A 20945-nucleotide genomic window follows, 5' to 3' on the forward strand; every position below is an offset into this window, starting at 1 on the left:
CACACCACTCATCAAGTTATGCTGTGGCTGCATCCTACGTACAAGATGGAGGAAGATTGGCACGGATGTTAGCTCAGCGAGAATCTTCCTCACACAAAAAAAAGCTTGCATGGGATTTATGCCACGTAGCAGTAGTATATAGACATTTAACAGAATCTCCAGTAGACTATTCATTTTTCTCCTAAACTTCTGTAATATTATATGGGGTGGATTTTGTATGACTGGGAGTCTTGGTTAAGTTTGTATACTGAGTGTATTTGATTTTTTGTTTTTCTTTTGACAGTTCTATTGAGATATAATTCACATATCATAGAATTCATCCACTTAAAGTGCATAGTTCTATGGCTTTTAGTATATTCACAGTTGCATAACCATTACCACAATCAATTTTAGAGCATTTTATCACCTCAAAATGAAAAAAATGAACCTCTGTATCCTTTAGCTACCATCTCCCTGTCTCCCCAGGGCCTGCTGCCAAACCCCCCCCCCCCCCCCGCAAGGAACCACTAATCTATTTTCTGTCTCTATAGATTTGCCTCTTCTGGACATACATATAAATGAAATCATCTAATATGTTGTCTTTTGTGACTGGCTTCTTTCACTTAGAGTCATGTTTTAAAGATTCATTTATGTTGTAGCATTATTGGTACTTCATTCCTTTTTAAGACTGAATAATATTCTATTGTATAGATATACCACATTTTATTTATCCATTCATCAGTTAATGGACATTTGGGTTGTTTCCACCTTTTGGCTTATGAATAATACTATACTCATATGAATAAATATTAATATATAATATATCTACTAATTATATGTAATAATACATTAATATATAATAATGAATAGTAATTGTATGAGGTAAGGGTCCAGTTTCATTCTTTTGTATATGCCTCTCCATTTGTCCCAGCACCATCTGTTGGAAAGACTCTTCTTTCCCTGTTGAATGGTCTTGGCACCCTTGTTGAAAATTAGTTTATCATAGACATATGAATTTATTTCTGGACTTTCACTTCTATTTTGTTGATCTATATATCTAATGTGAGTACCAGGCTGTCTTGATTACTGTTGCTTTTTAGTAAGTTTTCAAATCAGGAAATGAGAGTCTTCGTACTTTGTTCTTTTTCAAGATTGTTTGTCTATTCTAGGTCCCTTGCAATTCTCTATAAATTTAGACTTGTCAATTTCTGTGGGAGGTGAGCTGGAATTCTGTTGCTGATTGGGTTGAATCTGAAAGATCAGTTTGGGGAATTGCCATCTTAATATGAAGTGTTCCTACCCATGAACATGGGATGTTTTTCCATTTATTTAGAGCTTTTTAAATTTCTTTCAAAAATGTTTTGTAGTTTTCAGAGTATATTTTACACTTCTTTTGTTAAATTTATTCCCTTTTTTGATGCTATTATAAATGATATTTTCCTAATTTCATTTTCAGATTGTTCATTGCAAGTTTACAGAAATACGATTGATTTTTGGATATTGATCTTGTATCCTACAGCCTTGCTTAACTCATTTATTAGTTCCAATAGCTTTTTAGTGGATTCTTTAGAGTTTTCTGTATACAAGATCATGTCATCTGTAAACACAGGCTTACCTTATTTTCTTGCATTTTGCAGATAATTGCATTTTTTTTAACAAATTGGAGATTTGTGGCAACCCTGCATTGAGCAAGTCTGTCGGCACTATTTTTCCAGCAGCATTTGCTCACTTTGTGTCTCTGTGTCACATTTTGGTAATTCTCACGGTATTTCAGACTTTTTCATTATTATATTTGTTATGGTGATCTGTGATCAGTGATCTTTGATGTTACTAATGTAATTGTTTTAGGGTGCCACAAACTGCGCCCATATAAGACAATGAACTTAATAAGTGTTGTGTGTGTTCTGACTGCTCCACTGATCCGTCATTCCCCGTCTCTCTCCCTCGCTTTGGGCCTCCGTACTCCCTGAGACACAACAATATTGAAATTAGGCTAATTAATAACCCTACAATTGCTTCTAAGTGTTCAGGTGAAAGGAAGAGCCTCGCGTCTCTCACTTTAAGTCAAAAGCTAGAAATGATTAAGCTTAGTGAGGAAGCCATATCAGAAAGCCCAGATAGGCTGAAAGCTAGGCCTCTTGTGTCAAAAGTTAGCCAAGTTGTGAATGCAAAGGAAAAGTTCTTGAAGGAAATGAAAAGCGATACTCCAGTGAACACACAAATGATAAGAAAGCAAGACATCCTTATTGCTGAGATGAAGGAAGTTTTAGTGGTCTGGATAGAAGATCAAACAAGTCACAGCATTCCCTTAAGCCAAAGCCTGATCTAGAGCAACGCCCTAACTCTCTTCAATTCTATGAAGGTTGAAAGAGGTGAGGAAGCTGCAGAAGAAAAGTTTGAAGCTAGCAGAGGTTGGTTCACAAAGTTTAAGGAAAGAAGTCATCTCCATAAGTTCAAAGTGTGAGGTGAAGCAGCAAGTGCTGATGTAGAAGCTGCAGCAAGTTATCCAGAAGATCTAGCTCAGATAATTAATGAAAGTAGCTACGCTAAACAACAGATTTTCAGTGTAGACGAAACAGCCTCATATTGTAAGAAGATGCCATCTAGGACTTTAATAGCTGGAGAGGAAAAGTCAGTGCCTGGCTTCAAAGGACAGGCTGACTTGTTAGGGACTAATGCAGCTGATGACTTTTAAGTTGAAGCCAGCGCTCATTTACCATTCCAAAAATCCTAAGACTCTTAAGAATTATGCTAAATCTACTCTGCCTGTGCTCTATAGATGGAACAACAAAGCCTAGATGACAGCACATCTGTTTATAACATGGTTTACTGAATATTTTAAGCCTACTGTTGAGACCTAGTGTTCAGAGAGAAAGATTCCTTTCAAAACATTACTGCTCGTTGACAATATACCTGGTCACCCAAGAGCTCTGATGGAGACATTCAACGAGATGAACATTGCTTTCATTCCTGCTAACTCAGCATCCATTCTGCAGCCCATGGATCAAGGAGTAATTTCAACTTTCAAGTCTTAATATTTAAGAAATATATTTTGTAAGGCTATAGCTGCCATAATAGTGATTCTTCTGATGGACCTGAGCAAAGTAAATTGAAAACCTTCTGAAAGGATTCGCCATTCTAAATGCCATTAAAAACATTTGTGATTCTTGAGACGAGGTCAAAATATCAACATTAACAGGAGTTTGGTAGAAGTTGATCCCAACCCACATGGATGACTTTGAGGGGTTCAAGACTTCAGTGGAGGAAATAACTGCCATGTGGTGGAAATAGCAAGAGAGCTAGAATTAGAAGTGGAGCCTGAAGATGTGACTGAATTGCTGCGATCTCATGATAAAACTTTAATGGATGAGTTGATCTTATGGATGAGCAAACAAAGTGGTTTCTTGAGATAGAATCTACTCCTGGTGAAGATGCTGTGAAGATTGTTGAAATGATAACAAAGGACTTAGAATATTAATAAACTTAGTTGATAAAGCAGTGGCAGGGTGTTGAGAGGATTGACACCAATTTTGAGAGAAGTTCTACTGTGGGTAAAATGTTTTCAAACAGCGGTCGCATGCTTCAGAGAAATTGTTTGTGAAAGGAAGAGGCAATTGATGTATCAAACTTCATTGTTGTCTTATTTTAAGAACTTGCTACAGCTACCCCAAGCTTCAGCAGCCATGATCAGTCAGAAGCCATCAACATTGAGGCAAGACCCTTCACCAGCAAGAAGATTACGACTCCTGAAGGCTTGGTTGATGGTTAGCAATTTTTAGCAATAAAGTATTTTCTAATTAAGGTATGTATGTTGTTTTTTAGACATAATGCTGTTGTTCACATAATAGACTGCATTATAGTATAAACATAACTTTTATATGCACTGGGAAGCCAAGCAACTTGTATGACTTGCTTTATTGTGATATTTGCTTTATTGCAGTGGTCTGGAACCGAATCTGCATATCTGTGAGACGTGCCTGTGGAAATAGTTTTACTGCTTTTCCAATATGAATACCTTTTATCTCTTTCTTGGCTAATTGTTGTGGCTAGAACCTCCAGTACAATATTAAGTGCAAGTGATAAAAGTGGACATCCTTATCTTTTTCCTAATCTTTAGGGAGAAAGCATCTAGGTTCTCACCACTATGTATGATATTAGCTATAGGAGTTTTTGTAGGTTTTCTTTTTTTTAATCAAGTTCAGGAAATTCCTCTCTATTCCTAGTCTGCTTCTTGGAGTTTTATTTTTGATCGTGAATGGACATTAGATTTTGTCAAATGCTTTTTCTCTATCTGTTGATATCATGTGACTTGTTTAGCCTGTTGATGTGATGGATTACATTATTAATTTTTTGAATCTTGAGTCTACCTTGCATCCTTGGAATAAATCCCACTTAAGTTGTGGTATATAATTCTTTGTATACATTGTTGGATTCAATTTGCCAGTATTTTGTTGAGTATTTTTCCATCTATATTCATGAGACGTATGGGTCTCTAGTGTTTCTTTCTTGTAATGTCTTTATCTGGTTTTGGTATTAGGATACTGCTGGTCTCATAGAATGAGTTTTGAAGTCTTCTGCTGTTTTCTGGAAGAGCTTATAAAGAACTGGTATCATTTCTTACTCAAATGTTTGGTAGAATTAACCAATGAAACTCTCTGGGCTTGGTTCATTCTTTTTCAGAATGTTATTAATTATTGATTAAATTTCTTTAGTAGATATAGGCTTAGGCTTATTCAGATAATCTATTTTTTTTCTTGTGTGAGTTTGGTAGTTTGTGCCTTTCAAAGAATTGGTCCATTCCAACTAGCAAAATTGTGAGCATGGAGTTGTTCTTAATATTCCCTTATCATCTTTTTATTGTCCATGGAATTATTAGTTTTGACTCCTCTTTGATTTCTATATTTTTTATTTGTCTTTTCTCTCTCTCAAATTTTATTGGTCTTTTCAAAGGGCCACCTTTTTGTTTCATTGATTTTTTTTTCCCTTATTGATAGCCTGTTTTCTTGTTTTCACTTTTATTTGTTTCTAATTTTATTCTGCTTGCTTTAGTTATATTACTCTTCTAGTTTCCTAAGGTGGAAGTTTAGACCGTTAGTTTTAGATCTTCTTCCCTAATGTGTGCACCCGATGCTATAAATTCTCTAAGCACTGCTTTTGCTGCATTTCACACATTTTCATAAGTTGTATTTTTGTTTTCCTTTAGTTCAAAATATTTTTTAAAATCTATTGAGGCTTCTTTTACCCATGTGTTATTTAGAAATGTGTTCTTTAAGTGCTACTATTTTGGGATTTTGCAACTATGTTTCTATTATTGGTTTCTAGTTTAATTCCGCTGTGGTCTGAGAGCATAATTTGTATAATCTATTCCTTTAAATTTCTTTTAAGGCCCAGAATGTAGTCTGTTTTGGTGAATGTACTGTGTGAGTTTGAGAGGAATGTGTGTTCTGCCGTTATTGGATGTAGTTTTCTGTAATGTCAGTTAGATCCGTTTGATTGTGGGTACTATTCACTTTGTCTATATCCTTACTGATTTTCTGTCTTCTGGATCTGTTAATTACTGGTGGAGGGGTATTGAAATCTCCAAGTATAATAGTGGATATGTCTGTTTCTCCTTGCAGTTCAGTTTTTACCTCACATATTTTGATACTTTGTTGTTAGGTGCATACACATTAAAGATTGTTAAGTTTTCTTGGAGAATTGACTCCTTTATCGTTATTTAATACCGTTCTTCATCCTGATAACTTTCTTGTTCTGAAGTCTGCTGTGTCTGAAATTATTATAGCTGCTCCAGCTTTTGTTGTATCTTCCTCCATTCCTTTACTTTTAACCTGTCTCTGTCTTTATATTTAAACTGGGTTTTTGTAGACAAAAAATAGTTGGGACTGTTTTTTAATCTACTGTTAGTCTGTCTTTAAATTGGTTTATTTAGATCATGCACATCTAAAGTGATTATTGATACAGTTGGATTAATATCTCATGTTTGTAACTATTTTCTGTTTGTTGTACTTGTTCCTTGTTTCTTTTTTTAAACTATTACTTTCTGCCTTCTCTAGCTTTAATTGAGCATTTTATATGATTGCATTTTATATCCTTTCTTAGTATATCTATTATACTTAAGAAAAATTCTTTTAGTGGTTGCCTGGAGTTTACAATATAGATTTACAACTAATCTAAGTCCACTTCAGAATAGTATTATGTGTTGATGGGTAGTGCAGGTACCTTATCACAGAGTATTTCCAATGCCTCACTCCTGTCCCTTGTAACATTGCTGTCGTTCCTTTCCTTTATCTATATATCATAATCACCCAATACATTGTTGCTATTAGTACTTTGAATACACAGATGTCTGTTAGATCAATTTAAGAATAAGAAGAATAAAAGCTTGTACCTTCTAGTCCTTCTCTGACAGTCTTTCTATATATATGTCTGAGTTTCTGAACTATATTATTTCCTTTTTCTCTGAACGTCTTTTAACATTTCGTGCAAGGCAAGTGTGCTGGTGACAACTTCCCTCAGTTTTTGTTTGAGGAAGTCTTTATTTCTCCTTCATTTTTTTTAAGGATAACTTCACTGGATACAGAATTCTAGGTTGGTGGCCTTTTTCTTTCAGCACTTTGAATATTTCACTGTACTCTGTGTGGTTTCTGATGAGAAGTCCGAAGTAGTTGTTATCCTTGTTCCTTTATAGGTAAAGTATTTTTTTGTCTTTGGCTTCTTTCAGGATTTCTTTTTTGTGTTTGTTATTTTGCAGTGAGAATGTGATGTGTCTGGTGTAGGTTTTTTAGTATTTATCCTGTCTGTGTTCTCTGACCTTCTTAGATCTTTTGTTTGGTATCTGTCATTAATTTCAGTAAATTCTCTGATTATTGATTCTTATGTTTCTTTTTCTCTTCTCTTTCAGATTTTTCTATTACTCCTTTATTATGCCTTTTGTAATTGTCCCACAGTTCTTAGATGGTCTGTTACATTAGTTTTATTTTTTTTCTCTGTGCATTTCAGGTTGGGAAGTTTCTATTGACATGTCCTTAAGTTCATTGACTCTTTTCTTGGCCATGTCCAGTCTGTGGATAAGTGCATCAAACACATTCTTTGTTTTGAGGAAGATTATCCCCGAGCTAACATCTGCCGCCAATCCTCCTCTTTTTGCTGAAGAAAATTGGCCCAGAGCTAACATCTGTGCCCATCTTCCTCTACTTTTTATGTGGGACGCCTGCCACAGTATGGCTTGATAAGTGGTGGGTAGGTCCATGCTCAGGATCCAAACTGGCGAAACCCAGGCCGTCAAAGCAGGGCATGTGAACTTAACCGCTGTGCTACCAGGTTGGCTCCTCAAACACCTTCTTTATTTCTATTACAGTGTTTTTGATATCTAGCATTTTCTTTTGATTCTTCAGAGTTTCTGTCTCTCTGCTTATGTTACCTGTTTTTGCATGTAGTCTACTTTTTCCATTAGAGCCCTTAACATATTAATCCTAGTTATTTAAAATTTACTGTCATATATTCCAAAATCTATATCTTATCTGAGTCTGGTTCTGTTGCTTGCTTTGTCTTGTCAGTCTGTTTTTTCTTTCCTTTTGGCATGGCTTGTAACTTTTCTGTTGAAAGTTGTTGAAAGCCAGACATAAACTATCAGGTAATAGGAACTGAAGATTTAGGCTTTTAGTGTGAAGTTTTATGTTAATCTAGTTAGGAGATGAACTGTGTTTAATGCTTTTTGTAGCTGTAGGTCCAGGAGACTTCTGTTTCTTCTTCCTCCTGCATTGTCCTTGGGTTTCCCTAAGAACTCCTTAAATAGAATCTGTGTCTTGCAGTTTTCTCAGTTGTAATCCACTGTCATCATATTGGAGCCCTATTGATGTGGTGGTAAATTGTGGGGGAGGGGAAACATTATATTGTTTTATGGATAACTCTCAGTTTTTAAGTGGGCCTGAGTCTCTAGGCTATGACTTTCAGAAGTGTTTCTTAGCTTTTTTTTTTTCTCTCCTTATGTGAGACAGAAAGGCTAGGGGATCTCCAGTGGGCAAATTGCCCTTTTCTAGTGTCAGATAAAGCTCTGGTAAGGTAGTTTGCCTTGGAGGGTAGGCCTTTGTTATGGAGACTGCTCTGGGTGTGTGTAATTCAAAGTGGGTACTTTCTCCTGAGTGTATTTAAAAGTGGTTACTGTTCCCCTCCACCTGCCACAGTCCTGAGGGAAGTTTTCTCCTATCTTTTTTAAAAAAATTATTTTATTGAGGTCATATTAGCTTATAACACGGTGTACATTATTATATTTCAGTTTCTGTGTTTCACTCATATGTGGAAGATAAACACATAGATAAGGAAAACAGATTGATGATTACCAGAGAAGAAGGGAGTTGAAGGAGGGCAAAGGGAGTAAAGGGGCACATGTGTATGGTGATGGATAAAAACTAGTTTTCTCATATCTTTACCCTAAGAACCTCAGGGAACTGAGGAAAGTGGGGGCCTGCTAAGACAGCCTGCAGGAGTTCCCAGCTCTCAAGGTAGTCCACTCTCGTTGCCAGCAGTTGGTCTAGATGACCATTCCTCCCAGTTGCTCCAGCAGTTTCTGCTCCTGGTAAACTGACCTCAGCCTGTGATTGTTTATATTCACCTGTCCCTCCAGATTTCTGGGTGATGGTTTGCCCTGTGACCTCAATTCTCTGATTGAAGAAAGAAAAGTCTAGTGATTTTCAGTTTGTTCAGCTTTTTTCTTCTTGTGAAGATAGTTGTGGTGACTTATTAGCTTTTTACATGGGAGAGCTGAAACTGGAAGTCCAGTGGAAGACTGTAAAGTGAGATCTCCATGTCACACCTCAGTTTAATAACTAGAGGTGTTTCCCCTTTTCTGTTCCGGTAGCAGTCAAGTACATGTTTTTAAAAAAATTCTGGTTAAAAAATGCATAACAAAATTTACCACCTTAACCATTTCTAAGTGTGCGGTTTAGTGGCATTAAGTACATTCGTATTACTATGAAATCATCACTACCTACCCATCTCCAGAACTTTTTCATCTTCCCAAACTGAAGCTTTGTACCCGTTAAACTCCCCATTCTCCCTCTTTCCCCAGTGTCTGGTAACCACGATTCTACTTTCTGTCTCTATGAGTTTGACTACTCTAGGTACCTCATATAAGTAGAATCATAAAATATTTGTTATTTTGTGTCTGGCATATTTCAGTTAGCATAATGTTTAGAAGGTCAAGGACACTTTTTAACCAGAACATTTTATTAAAAAGAGTATTCTCTTCTGTGTGCCTAAGTTGATAGAATTGTCCTTTGTCTGAGCTTGTGACTTGAGTCAGTCATAATGTCATCTGTTTGTCCAGCTGCAAGAGGATGGGGTCAGACGTGGGGTTGTTAAGATGTTAGTTTTAAACTGTTTTAAGAGTCTAATGTTTCTTAATTTGTTCCAGGACTTGCAGTGTATTCTTACATATTCAAATGAAAAGACTAAATTATGCTTGTTGGTCAGAATGTGTATACTACTCATTTTAGCTAGTAATTTGGGTGTTGAGTGTTAATAACCTACCTCCTGAATTAAGCACGCATTTTATACAGGTTAAGATTTTCTTTCATCTATGGTGTTTTTGTGGGGAATGCCTTGCAGCTAGGAAGGATCTCTTCTTTTATTGTAGTGTTTCTTGGATCTTTAATTTCATCCTTTCCGTCTCTTTTCCTTGTTGCTGTAATGAGTTGTTAAGGCTTCTGGATGGGCTCTTATTCTTCCAGCCTGCTTGTTGTTGGAGTCAGTAGGCCTGCAAACAGGGAGCTGTGTGTGCTGTGATACGATGGACCACCAACTCTGTGTTTAAAGTTTACCTAGCTAGTGTTTCACTTTGTTGCTAGGAAATGTTATCTTTCCTGTGGTAGAATAAGAATGTGTTTATTATTATTTAGAGTAGGTAGGAGTTCTTCACTGTTGATCACTATATTATATTGGTAAGTCTTTTTGGCAAGGGCTTATGTTTATTCACTAGTATTTGACTACATTTAAAGCTCAGATGTTTTCAGATTTCCTTTTGCAAATGACATTTATTCTTTAAGATCTTCTCTTTTCCTTTTTATTTTACTGGAGGAATAAGATTGTTTTTGGAATTTTGAATTTGAAGGCTTTTTTTGGTCCCCACAGTTGTAAATGGTAGCAGCTTACTGTTTTTTAAGTTCTTAGGTTTGCTTTTAGTAACTTATGATAGCAAATAGTATTTGTTATCAGTGAGGCTGCTTCTAGAACTCACTAGAATGCTCCTTGAGGGCAGGAACGTTTGTTCTTGTTCACTGCTGTAGGCCCAGAACCTAGAACAATGGCTGCCACCTGGTTAAGGGTTCTGTAAATACTTGTTGAATGAATGTGTTTTATGAAAGTTATCAGTATTTAGTATGTTAGAGAAATAGCAGACTTCTTAACTTCAAGTTTTAAAATATCAAAATTTACTAGTTTTGATTAGTTAGGTTCTCTAATTTATGTTTTCTTTCATCATTTTATTGACTAATCAATTTACTATTTCTTAAACGTTTCCATTACAGGCTAAACTAAGAAGAGATGATATATAATCAGTAGATTTTTTTTTTTAATGAGACTAAATTTTTTTTTAAAGTTTCTTTTGGAGAGGGTAAAGTTAACAAACATGTTAGGCTATGATTTCAGTCATCCATAATTTAAAAAATTTATTTTTACTGTCTTGTCCCTGTTATTGTATTGTTTCTAGGAATAATATAAAGGATCATATTTCTTCTGTATCTCTTAGCCATGCTCAAAAGGGAGCACGTTGTCTAGGCGTACTGTTAATTGTAATCTCTGCAAAGGGTGCCTCCTGAAGCACAAATCCATAGTATATAGTGTGAATGGAGTTGTGTCCTGTGGCAGCCTTGTGACCGACAGAGAGATGAGGGTCCTCAAGTTGAAGATTGAAAAGTGAAGAAGAGAGTCCAAGAGAATTTCGTAATCATAGGACTGGTAACCCACTGGGAACGGCAGTTATGTTGAAGAATAGTAATTATAGATGGTTTGAAGTTTAAGGGTGATCTTCACATTAGATGATGGTCGGGACAACACTTTTTTCTCACCTTATATCTACTTTTCATAAATTGCTTTATCCCTCATTGAGCCTACCTTAAACATGTTTTCTCTACCCTTAGTTTGGACTTTGTTGTCTGTCTTTTACTATATATATTTCTCCAAGCCTATTAGAAGTATTTCTGAAACAAAGGAATTTTTCCTCTGGGTACTTTGAGTAAAGGGTATGTGGGCTTTAAGTATACTAAAGTATAGGGATCTGATATCTGTCAAAGTTACTCATTTATTGTGTTCCAGATTTAATTTTCTAGATAAATTACCTTGTGTTGTGGTATATTAACTTTTATGTTATTTCATAATATTTCATTTTAGCAGTTTAGCCCTGTGATTTTAGTTATAACATTTTATTATGGAAAATTTTAAACATACCCCAAAATAGAGTGTTATAATGAACCCCAGTGTACCTAGCAATATTGTGCTTGTCTTGCTTCATTTGTTTTCTTCCCTGTCTTTTTGTTCTTTTTTGGCTGGAATATTTAAAAGCAAATGCCAGCATATCCTTTCATCATAAATACTTGAGTATTTAACAGAGGACTCTATTATTATTATTATTTTTTAACACAACCACAATACCGTTATCATACCAAACAATCATCTTTACCCCAATTTAACACCATCTAATATAATACCCATTCTGGGTTCAGATGTCCTTTTGATTTCGAAAAAGACTTTTTTTTTGGTTTGCTTTTTACAGTTGGATTGTTTGAATCAGGTTCCAGACAAGTGTCGTAGTTATTTTTAAAGTTGATATTTTTTAAAGAGAAAATTAAGACAGTATGAAAATATTTTAGTATAAGCTATTCTAAGAAAGCAGTGCTGTTTTGACAGCCATTCTGTCTGAAGCTTAGTTTTGCTTATCTGTAAAGGAGATGTCAAAATAGCTGGTATGTATATTTTACGATTTTTTTAAATTATGGGAAATTTCTCCAAAATGGAGAATAGTGAATGTGACCCTACTTATCTAGAAACCTGGAGAGTGAAAATGTGAGCAGATCTGAGAAGGTTTGGAGGAGATCACACTCTAAGACAAGGCACCTCAGACGGGATTTGGGACTGCTTTGTAACTACTTGTGTAATGTTACAGTGTATTTTATCTCGCTGGACTTACCTTCCTCATCTGTAAAATAAGGAACGGTGATTTCTTACATTCTTTTTTAGTTCTTAATTTTTTGTGTTTTATTTTACATTTATGCTTGACTTTAACAGGATTCTCAAAGTTGGATTGGTGGAAACAATGAACCATTGACTGGCTTTACATGGCGAGGTGGTTGCGAAAGAGAAACAACAGGCATACAAGTCTGGAATGAAGTATTTGTGATCGACAGACCTAATGGAACAAAAGTAAAATTCTGTTTATGCTTTTTTTACTATTTTTTTCTCCCATATTCTTTCTTGAGCTATTTTCTGATATAAAAGAGCAAAACAACACAAAACTGTTAAGTCTGATAACTTTAACATATATGGATTATTATGTCAAAATATGTGAGGTATTTAACTTAGAATACTTTTCTTGGCTTAATTACTGATTTTGACATTTATCATTTTATATTTCATTTTTATAGTCACTATTAGTGAGTATTTTACTTAGTATTTTAAACTTTTAAATTCCTAGGTGGCTGTGCTGCTAATGGATACCCAGGGTGCCTTTGATAGCCAGTCAACTATCAAAGACTGTGCAACAGTGTTTGCTCTGAGCACTATGACTAGCTCTGTCCAGGTGAGACACGAGATGCTGTGGTATGATCAGTTCAGATAATCCTAATAACTTTTCAAAATGCCTTTGATTGAAGAAAAAAAGGATTAAAATTAGAAAGAGTTATTTACATTTCTTATTAGTAGTTTACATTTCCATGCTTGCTGTTCTGCGTCACAATGTGAAATTTCATACTTTGAGTGGTTACCAAGGCAGCAGTAAACCAATAGCCAGTCCCTTTGGTTTTTCGTCATAGCATCTCTGCTTTTTCTTTTAAGGAAAAGATGATATTGCATGTTATCCTTACTTGATTTCAGTCATATAGCTGCAGATAAAGTAAGATGTAGGGTATATCTTTATTTTTTTGGCTAAACCAACCAACCAGCCAAAGAAACCAAGTAATTAAACTTAATTTTGTATTTGCTTTGTAGGACAACTAGTACTCGATTGTTTGAACTAATGGAGGCAGAGGCATGAGAATTAATTCATATTTAATTTAGGAAACTTAAGTGATGTTATATAATAAACTGAGGACTTTTACCACTTGTTGCATTTGAAAAGGAATAAAATCCATTTTGTTTTTCATTTATCCTATACCCTAATTGTGTTTGGTGTTCTATCAAGTTCAAGTCTCTTCAAGCTAGGCCATCTCTTTTCTGTCATCTATGGTTGATACTTCTCTGGCTGAAAGATGAATTATTGAAGTATAGTGGTTAGGCCCAGCTGGTGAAGATGTATCAAGAAGTATATTCGCAAATGTTAAAAAAAAGTATGTGCTCCTCCTGAGATAAGAAATGTTTCTTATCGATAATAGATCATAGGTGATACTGTCACAGTGTCTTGGAATTTTTGTAATGGTTTCTGATAACATCTGGAACATTTGACCAGTCTCCCTTAAGTTCCCATTTCTTTCTTTCCTCAATGTGAAGTATCCAGCTGTGAGAGTAGAAAAAAGTTTTGCATATTATTATGAGGAGTACTTTTCAGCATGGCTTCTGTTTATTTTAGGGCTGGAGATATCTATCACTACCAATTAAATGATGGTATTGGGGACCCTCGAAGTCTCTCTTTTCCATTTTGTCTACCTCTTTTTCTCTGATCTTGCAAGGTGGCACAACTGCCATTCTTTTGAGACAAGCAGAGCCACATTTTTGTATTTATATTATCACATTATAGCCCTTCAGATTAGCTGGCTCTATGGCTTACCTTAAATTATAATGAGGGAATTTTCTGTCCTAAAACTTGTGCCTTGGTGTTCTCTTGTTTATTTATTCAACTTTATGGCAATAGGAGGCCTGGTTTTGGACAGCCACTTAAGCTACTTTCTTATCTGTAAAACGAGGATTTTACCCATCTTGCCTATCTCATGAGGAATTGTGTGCAGTCACAAATGAGATCTGAATGAGATGATACATAAGAAAGTGTTCTGTAAACAATAATCAAGAATATTAAAATTATTTTTTGTTATTCCTTTCTTCCTGATCTTTGAGGCTAGGTTTTTCCTCTTCCTTACATAAGCTTCCTGGCTAATAGATCAATGACAGATTGATCCTCTTGTCATTTAGTCTTTCAACAAATAATTATTGAGCATGTGTTAAGTACAGTGCAGTATAATACGTACTAATGATCTAAGATAAACAAATCCTGTTCTGTCTTTGCTGTTTGCAACCTGCCCTTGACAATGAAAGGATCTAGACCTATTTGCTAAATGCCAAGGCTCATGTGGGTATGAATAGGTTGATCATGCTTTCAGTTTTTAAGGTTAAATCTAGAGTTTAATCACCTCAGTCATTTTAAGTTCCCTTTTTGGAATTAGCTGAGAATATAATTTTAGGTTTGCTGACCTATATTGGCTGTTTATATTTTTGACCTCCAAGTGGTTGTCAGCTAGATTATTACTTATTTGCTATTTGAACAAATTGTTCTATCTTTGGAGTAACCTTATTTTGTTTTTTTAAAAAATTGTTTTATTGAAGTCATATTGGCTTATGACACTGTGTAAATTTCAGGTGTACATTATTATATATCAGTTTCTGTATAGACTGCATTGTGTTTGTCACCAATCATCTAGTTTTTATCTGTCACCTTACATATATGCCACTTCACCCCTTTTGCCTTCCTCGGAACTCCTTCTGCTCTGATAACCACTAATCTTTTCTCCTTATCCGTGTGTTTATTTATGTTCTACATATAGGTGAAATCATATGGTGTTTGTCTTTCTCTGTCTGGCTTATTAGCATAATACTCCTAAGGTCCATCTATGTTGTCGCAAATGTCACGATTTTGTCTTTTTTTATGGCTGAGTAGTATATATATACCACATCATCTTATCCATTTATCCATTGATGGGCACTTGCTTCCACATCTTGGCTATTGTGAATACTGTGATGAACATAGGGATGCATCAATCTCTTTGAATTGTTGATTTCATGTTCTTTGGGTAAATACCCAGTAGTGGGATAGCTGGATCATATGGTATTTATACTTTTAATTTTTTGAGAAATCTCCATACTGTTTTCAATAGTGTGTGCACCAGTTTGCATTCCCACCAGCAGTGTGTGAGGGTTCCCTTTTCTCCACATCCTCTCCAACGTTTGTTATTTTTTGTCTTATTAATTATAGCCTTTCTGACAGTTGTAAAGTAAAATCTCATTGTAGTTTTGATTTGCATTTCTCTAATAATTAGTGATGTTGAACATCTTTTCATATGCCTGTTGGCCATTTTTATATCTTCTTTGAAAAAAAGTCTATTCATATCCTCTGCCCATTTTTTGATTGGATTGTTTGTTTTCTAGTTGTTGAATTGTATGAGTTCTTTATATGTTTTGGTTTTTAACCCCTTGTCAGATATATGATTGGCAAATATTTTCTCCCAGTTGGTGGATTTTCTTTTCATTTTGTTCGTAGTTTCCTTTGCCTTGCAGAAGCTTTTTAGTCTAATGTTGTCCCTTTTGTTTCCGTTGCCTTAGTAGACATGGTGTTTGAAAAGATACTGCTAAGACCAATGTCAAAGAGTATACTATCTATGTTTTCTTCTAGGAGTTTTATGGTTTCAAATCTTACATTCATCTTTAATCCATTTTGAGTTAATTTTTGTGTATGGTGTAAGATAATGGTCTACTTTCATTCTTTTGCACATGACTGTCCAGTTTTCCCAACATCACTTATTGAAGAGACTTTCCTTTCTACACTGTATGGTCTTGGCTCCTTTATCAAAGATTAGCTGTCCATAGATGTGTGGTTTTATTTCTGGGCTTTCAGTCTGTTCTGTTGATTTGTCTGTCTGTTTTTCTGCCAGTCCCATGCTGTTTTGATTACTGTAGCTTTGTAGTATATTGGTGTAATCCTATCTTCTTAGACAAAAGTTATTTCTTATAACCTTTGTCACAGAGGTGACATCTGTGGATACCTACTTTTCTCCTGTGGTGGCCTAGGTCACCTTTTAAAGACCTGACTCAGAAGGACTGGACCTAGTGAGTCTTTTCTCCCAGTTCCCTTCTTTGAGAGTACTTAGATCTTCCATTATCAGCTCTGGTCTAAGTGCATTCAAAAGCTGCCTAAAAAATTCTTGATAGGGCATGAGTGCCACCTACTGTTATTTTTTTTAACTACTACAGGCTTATAAAATTTTCATGTTAAGTTGTTTATACTGATAAGTTTATTTAAGTAAAAAGAGAACCATATTAGGGTCGATGATATTAGAGGTGTCTGCCAAATAACCATAAGCAAATATTATGATTTATGGTATTATGATTGTGCCAGGGAGGAATTTATCTTTGTAGAACTATGCCCCTCACATTCCTTGACTTAGAAAAATAATTGTGGAAACAATCTTCACCTTTTTTTAAAAAAGAGATCATAACATTAAAGAAACTTTGAGAAGGAGAAAAAGAAACCACATGATACACTTTTTTTTTTATGTCTTCTACTTTCTAGGCCCCATATGCATATACTCATGATTTTTACATGGTTCACCACCACTGCTTCTGCCTTAATGTTTTATCCTGACTGTTAGGAAAAAAGAGAAACTCCTTTCCGTATGCCACTAGATAAGATAGTGGCTAAGTGATTTCATTTGTGCTGAGGTATAAAATAGCCTTCATTTCCACAAGTAAAGTTATTACACAGCTGAGTATTCAAAATAAAACACTAATAAAAACAAAATTTTGTTTTAACAGGTATATAATTTGTCTCAGAATATTCAAGAAGATGATCTTCAACACTTGCAAGTACGTATGTCTCGAAGAATGTATTCCAAAGTATTAAAAATTTAATTCCCACTTTATTGTGACTTTACACCTAGAAGCCTATAATATTGTAAGAAGATTGAATATTATATGATTTTTAAACTGTCGTAGGACTTCTTTACTAAAAGAATTTAATATATATCCAGTCTGTTAGGAAATTAAATGTTTGGCTTTCAAATGATTTTAAAGGCTCTGATATCTAGTGGTCTGATATATATAGAACAGCTTTACAAATATCTCAGTTTCTTTGGGGGCATTATTTTAAATAACTTGATTTGATAGTTATTTACAGAGTACGGCAGACTGGCAATGGAAGAAATCTACCAGAAACCATTTCAGGTAAGTAAGTATTTTATCATTTTTTAAAATTTACCTATGAAAAGCTGTCAATCCACCTCATCTCGTAACTCTGAAGACATGAATATATTACAGCAAACTCATTTTTAACAACAGATTCAGTGGAGTTTAAACTAATTTATAGTCTTCACCAACTTATCAGTAGTAGGTTGTTGGGATAGGAAATAGAACAAATGAATATAGATTGATTAATAGTTTTACTTAGATTAAGAGGCTAATATTGTTTGTCTTAATTAGATATTATTTAATTCCAAAGCTTAAGACAGTCATGAAAATGTCTTAAACGTGTTTCTATACCACAAGATATTGTAGGTTTGTTTTTTGTGGTGTTTTACAGGTTGAGGTTGGTCTTGTTATTCTTTGTTTTGGTTTCATATAGAAAAATTCCAGAATTTATTATATCCCTCACCCTCCTGCACCTCTTCTATCCCCATGGTTTTTTTTTTCCTTTTAAATGCCAGGTACAGAATATTAAGTCAGAAATTAACCCAGGTGGAGTTATTTGAGAAGCATATGCTCTGCTTGCTTCTGTGGAGTCCTATCAATTTCAGATAGTTTCTTTTTTGAAGTAAGTGTAATTTATAAGTTGACATTAGTACAGTTTCGTCAGTTGTGTTATAGTAGGTGAGAATGACTCCACCCTGTTTGCTTGTCAGTGTGTGGAATCCTTCCAGTGTGACGGCATTGCTGGTTATTCTCAGTGTCAGTGGGTTTACATTGATTCTGCCTCAGTCTTGTCTGGCTCGAGTGATCACTTTTATGAAATATTTGGGCAGGTTATGGCTTCATTTTGTGTATATGAATGAAATGTACTCTACTTGGTGTACATCAGTTTTTCTGAACTGGGGCATTTTTTCCACCTAGGGGACATTTGCCAACGTGTGGAGACATTTTTGGTTGTCACATTTTTGCAGGGGAGATTAATGCTGTTGACATCTAGTGCCTAAAGGCGAGAAATGCTGTTCAACATCCTGCAATGCACAGGACAGTCACATACCACTAAGGATTACCTGGCCCCAGATGTTAACAATGCTGAGGTTGAGAAACCTAAGCATATACAAATAAAAAATTCTTTGAAAAGAATTAGTTGGTCTAGAATTAGGTTAGTTGATCTTCTTGTTATATAACCTTGACTTAAAATTATCATCTATATGCCCTGATATGCCTTTTGTTCGTTTTTTAAAATACTGTGTTACTGCCTGTCGTGACTCTTTATACGCAGTGAGGTTCTCAATTGAAGGCAATTGCTCGGTATAGGGTCTGGGAGTGTTGTTGGTTTAGGTAGGCTCTTGATGTAATTATGAGCAGTATTAACCATTTGGTTACTATAACTTTTGATAAAGATTGTTTAGGGGAGTAAGGGAGGCTTCAGTTGTTACAGTGATTTTTTGTAAAATTTTGTAAGAAATGATTTCTAACTTTTTTCTGTCTGTAGACATTAATGTTTTTAATTCGAGATTGGAGTTATCCTTATGAACATTCATATGGTTTGGAAGGTGGAAAACAATTCCTTGAAAAGAGGTTGCAGGTAAGCTCCTATTTCTTAGAGAGGAAAGCGTAAGCACCACGCCAGGTGAAGGAGTGGGCTGCCTGCACTGCTGCTTAGACTACAGTCTCCAAATGTCGTGGAGTAAATTGAGTATCCCATGTTACCCAGATGACTCCATCCTTTATGGATGAAAGTAAATTGGTAACACCCTGCCAGAGGGCAGTGCCCTCAAATACAAATTAAGGAACAAATATTTGTCTCTAGAATCAACTGTCCCCTCAGTAAATCAATATTCAAAGGACAAAAGTTTGAAGGAGACTAACTTTTTGATCTACTTAGATTGCATGCCTATCTCTTTCTGGCCCAGCTGAGCTTCTGAACATTTGGGGCAGGCTGGATAATACGTGTATGGATTGAACACAGATGATGTGAGACCCTCTCTCCAAAGAATACTCTCTCATAATTGTTGTTAGTGCCATTGAGTCAATTCCAACTCCTAGTGACCCTGTACACAAAGCAGAACCCTGCCCAGTCTTTTCATGCCATCCTTTCACTTTCTGGTGCTGTATCAGACTATGCGCTGCTGCTGTTCGTAGAGTTTTCAGGGCACCTTCTTTGGAAATGGGTGGCCAGGTCTTTCTTCCTAGTCTGTCTTAGTGTGAAAGCTCTGCTGAAATCTGTCCACCGTGCTGATACACCCTGCTAGTATTTGAAATACTCGTAGCATAGCTGTCAGCATCACAGCGACATGCAGCCACCACAGTATGACAACCAATAGATGGGTGGTATGGTTCCCTGACCAGGAAATGAACCTAGGCTTCACTGGTGAGAGAGCCCAATCTGAACCACCAGACCACCAGAGCTGGCTATTATCTCACAGTGACAGCATGTAGAGCTGGAAAAGGGATCTTAAACATCATCTAGTTCAGCCTTCCTTTTATATATATATATATATTTAATATATATATCTATATAAATATATATGTAATATATTTAGTTATATATTATATATAAATGTATAATTAATATATAAATATAATGTATTTACTATATATATAAAAATATATATATCATATATATAATGAAACTGGAACCCAGAAAAGTCTCTTGCCTTTGGTTACTTAACTAATTATTAACTGGAGCTAGGACCCAAACATCCAGACTCCTGGCCCATGCAATATGCCACACCAAGTCTTTCCTGGAAAAGTACTTCACCAACATGATCCTTTATTCCTAAAGGGACCCTCCCACAGAAGTGTTTGGGAAACCCTCAGGTCAGATACTAGCCATCTACTTATATACACAAAAGATACGTAAAAGTCCCTTTATTCCTAAGTAGGAGGATTCTCTTCTTTGGTCGGTGAAATTTTGTTTGCCTGTGGGATGATGTATTTAGTTTCTCAACCATGTTCAAAAACTTGGGGTACAATATAATTTTCTTATTTCTAACATGAGAGTAAAATCAATTCCTCATTCTTGGATCATTTGAAAGTCATTTCCAGACCCTACTGTCAGAGATAATTTCAGTCATCAGAATTTTCTCTGGTTTGTTTAGAAGAAATTAACACAAAGCACATTAGGCATACTAAGTAAACTCAATTATGTACTTCAAAGAAAAGAAGGTTTTTTTTAATGTCTTGTTGAAGTGATACAGAAAGGCGCTCAAATCATAAGTGTGCAGCTTGATGAATTTGTACAAATTGAGAAAGCCATGTAACCAGCACCCAGAAGCACCCACCTCCATCCGCTAACCCCCCATACCCTCCGCTACTATCCTGACCTCTGATAGGCTTTGTTTGTTTTTGGACTTTTTAATGAAAGAAGTCATGTACAGTATGCATTCTTTTGTGTCTAGCTTCTTTTCCTCAATTGTATATTTCTGAGATTAATCCATATTGTTGCATGTAGTTTAGTTCATTTATTCTCATTCCTATGCAGTATTCCACTGTATAACTAGATAACAATTTTTCCATTCTACTCTTGATGGAGATTTAGGTAGTTTCCTAAATCTGATTGCTGATTACAAATGGTGCATGTTTTTTTCAAATGGCTTTTGAGAAGAGTCTTTGGGGGAGAGTATATGAGTTATATTGGGATAAGTAGTCAT

At 35.4% G+C, this 20945-nt stretch overlaps 1 protein-coding gene across 15 annotated transcripts in view; it reads left to right on the forward strand.

Annotated features, from left to right (window-relative positions):
• ATL2 (atlastin GTPase 2) overlaps window positions 1-20945 on the forward strand; it is a 63984-nt gene that overhangs the window by 34832 nt on the left and 8207 nt on the right. For all 15 annotated transcript variants that reach the window (XM_023619213.2, XM_070236428.1, XM_070236420.1 and 12 more), the window contains 5 exons: window positions 12259-12393; window positions 12665-12769; window positions 16924-16974; window positions 17275-17331; window positions 18785-18877. In XM_023619213.2, the coding sequence (XP_023474981.1) occupies window positions 12259-12393; window positions 12665-12769; window positions 16924-16974; window positions 17275-17331; window positions 18785-18877 (441 nt within the window). The remainder of the gene's footprint in view (window positions 1-12258; window positions 12394-12664; window positions 12770-16923; window positions 16975-17274; window positions 17332-18784; window positions 18878-20945) is intronic.

This window comes from Equus caballus, chromosome 15 (genome assembly GCF_041296265.1).
Source record: "Equus caballus isolate H_3958 breed thoroughbred chromosome 15, TB-T2T, whole genome shotgun sequence".
Classification (NCBI taxonomy): Eukaryota; Metazoa; Chordata; class Mammalia; order Perissodactyla; family Equidae; genus Equus; species Equus caballus.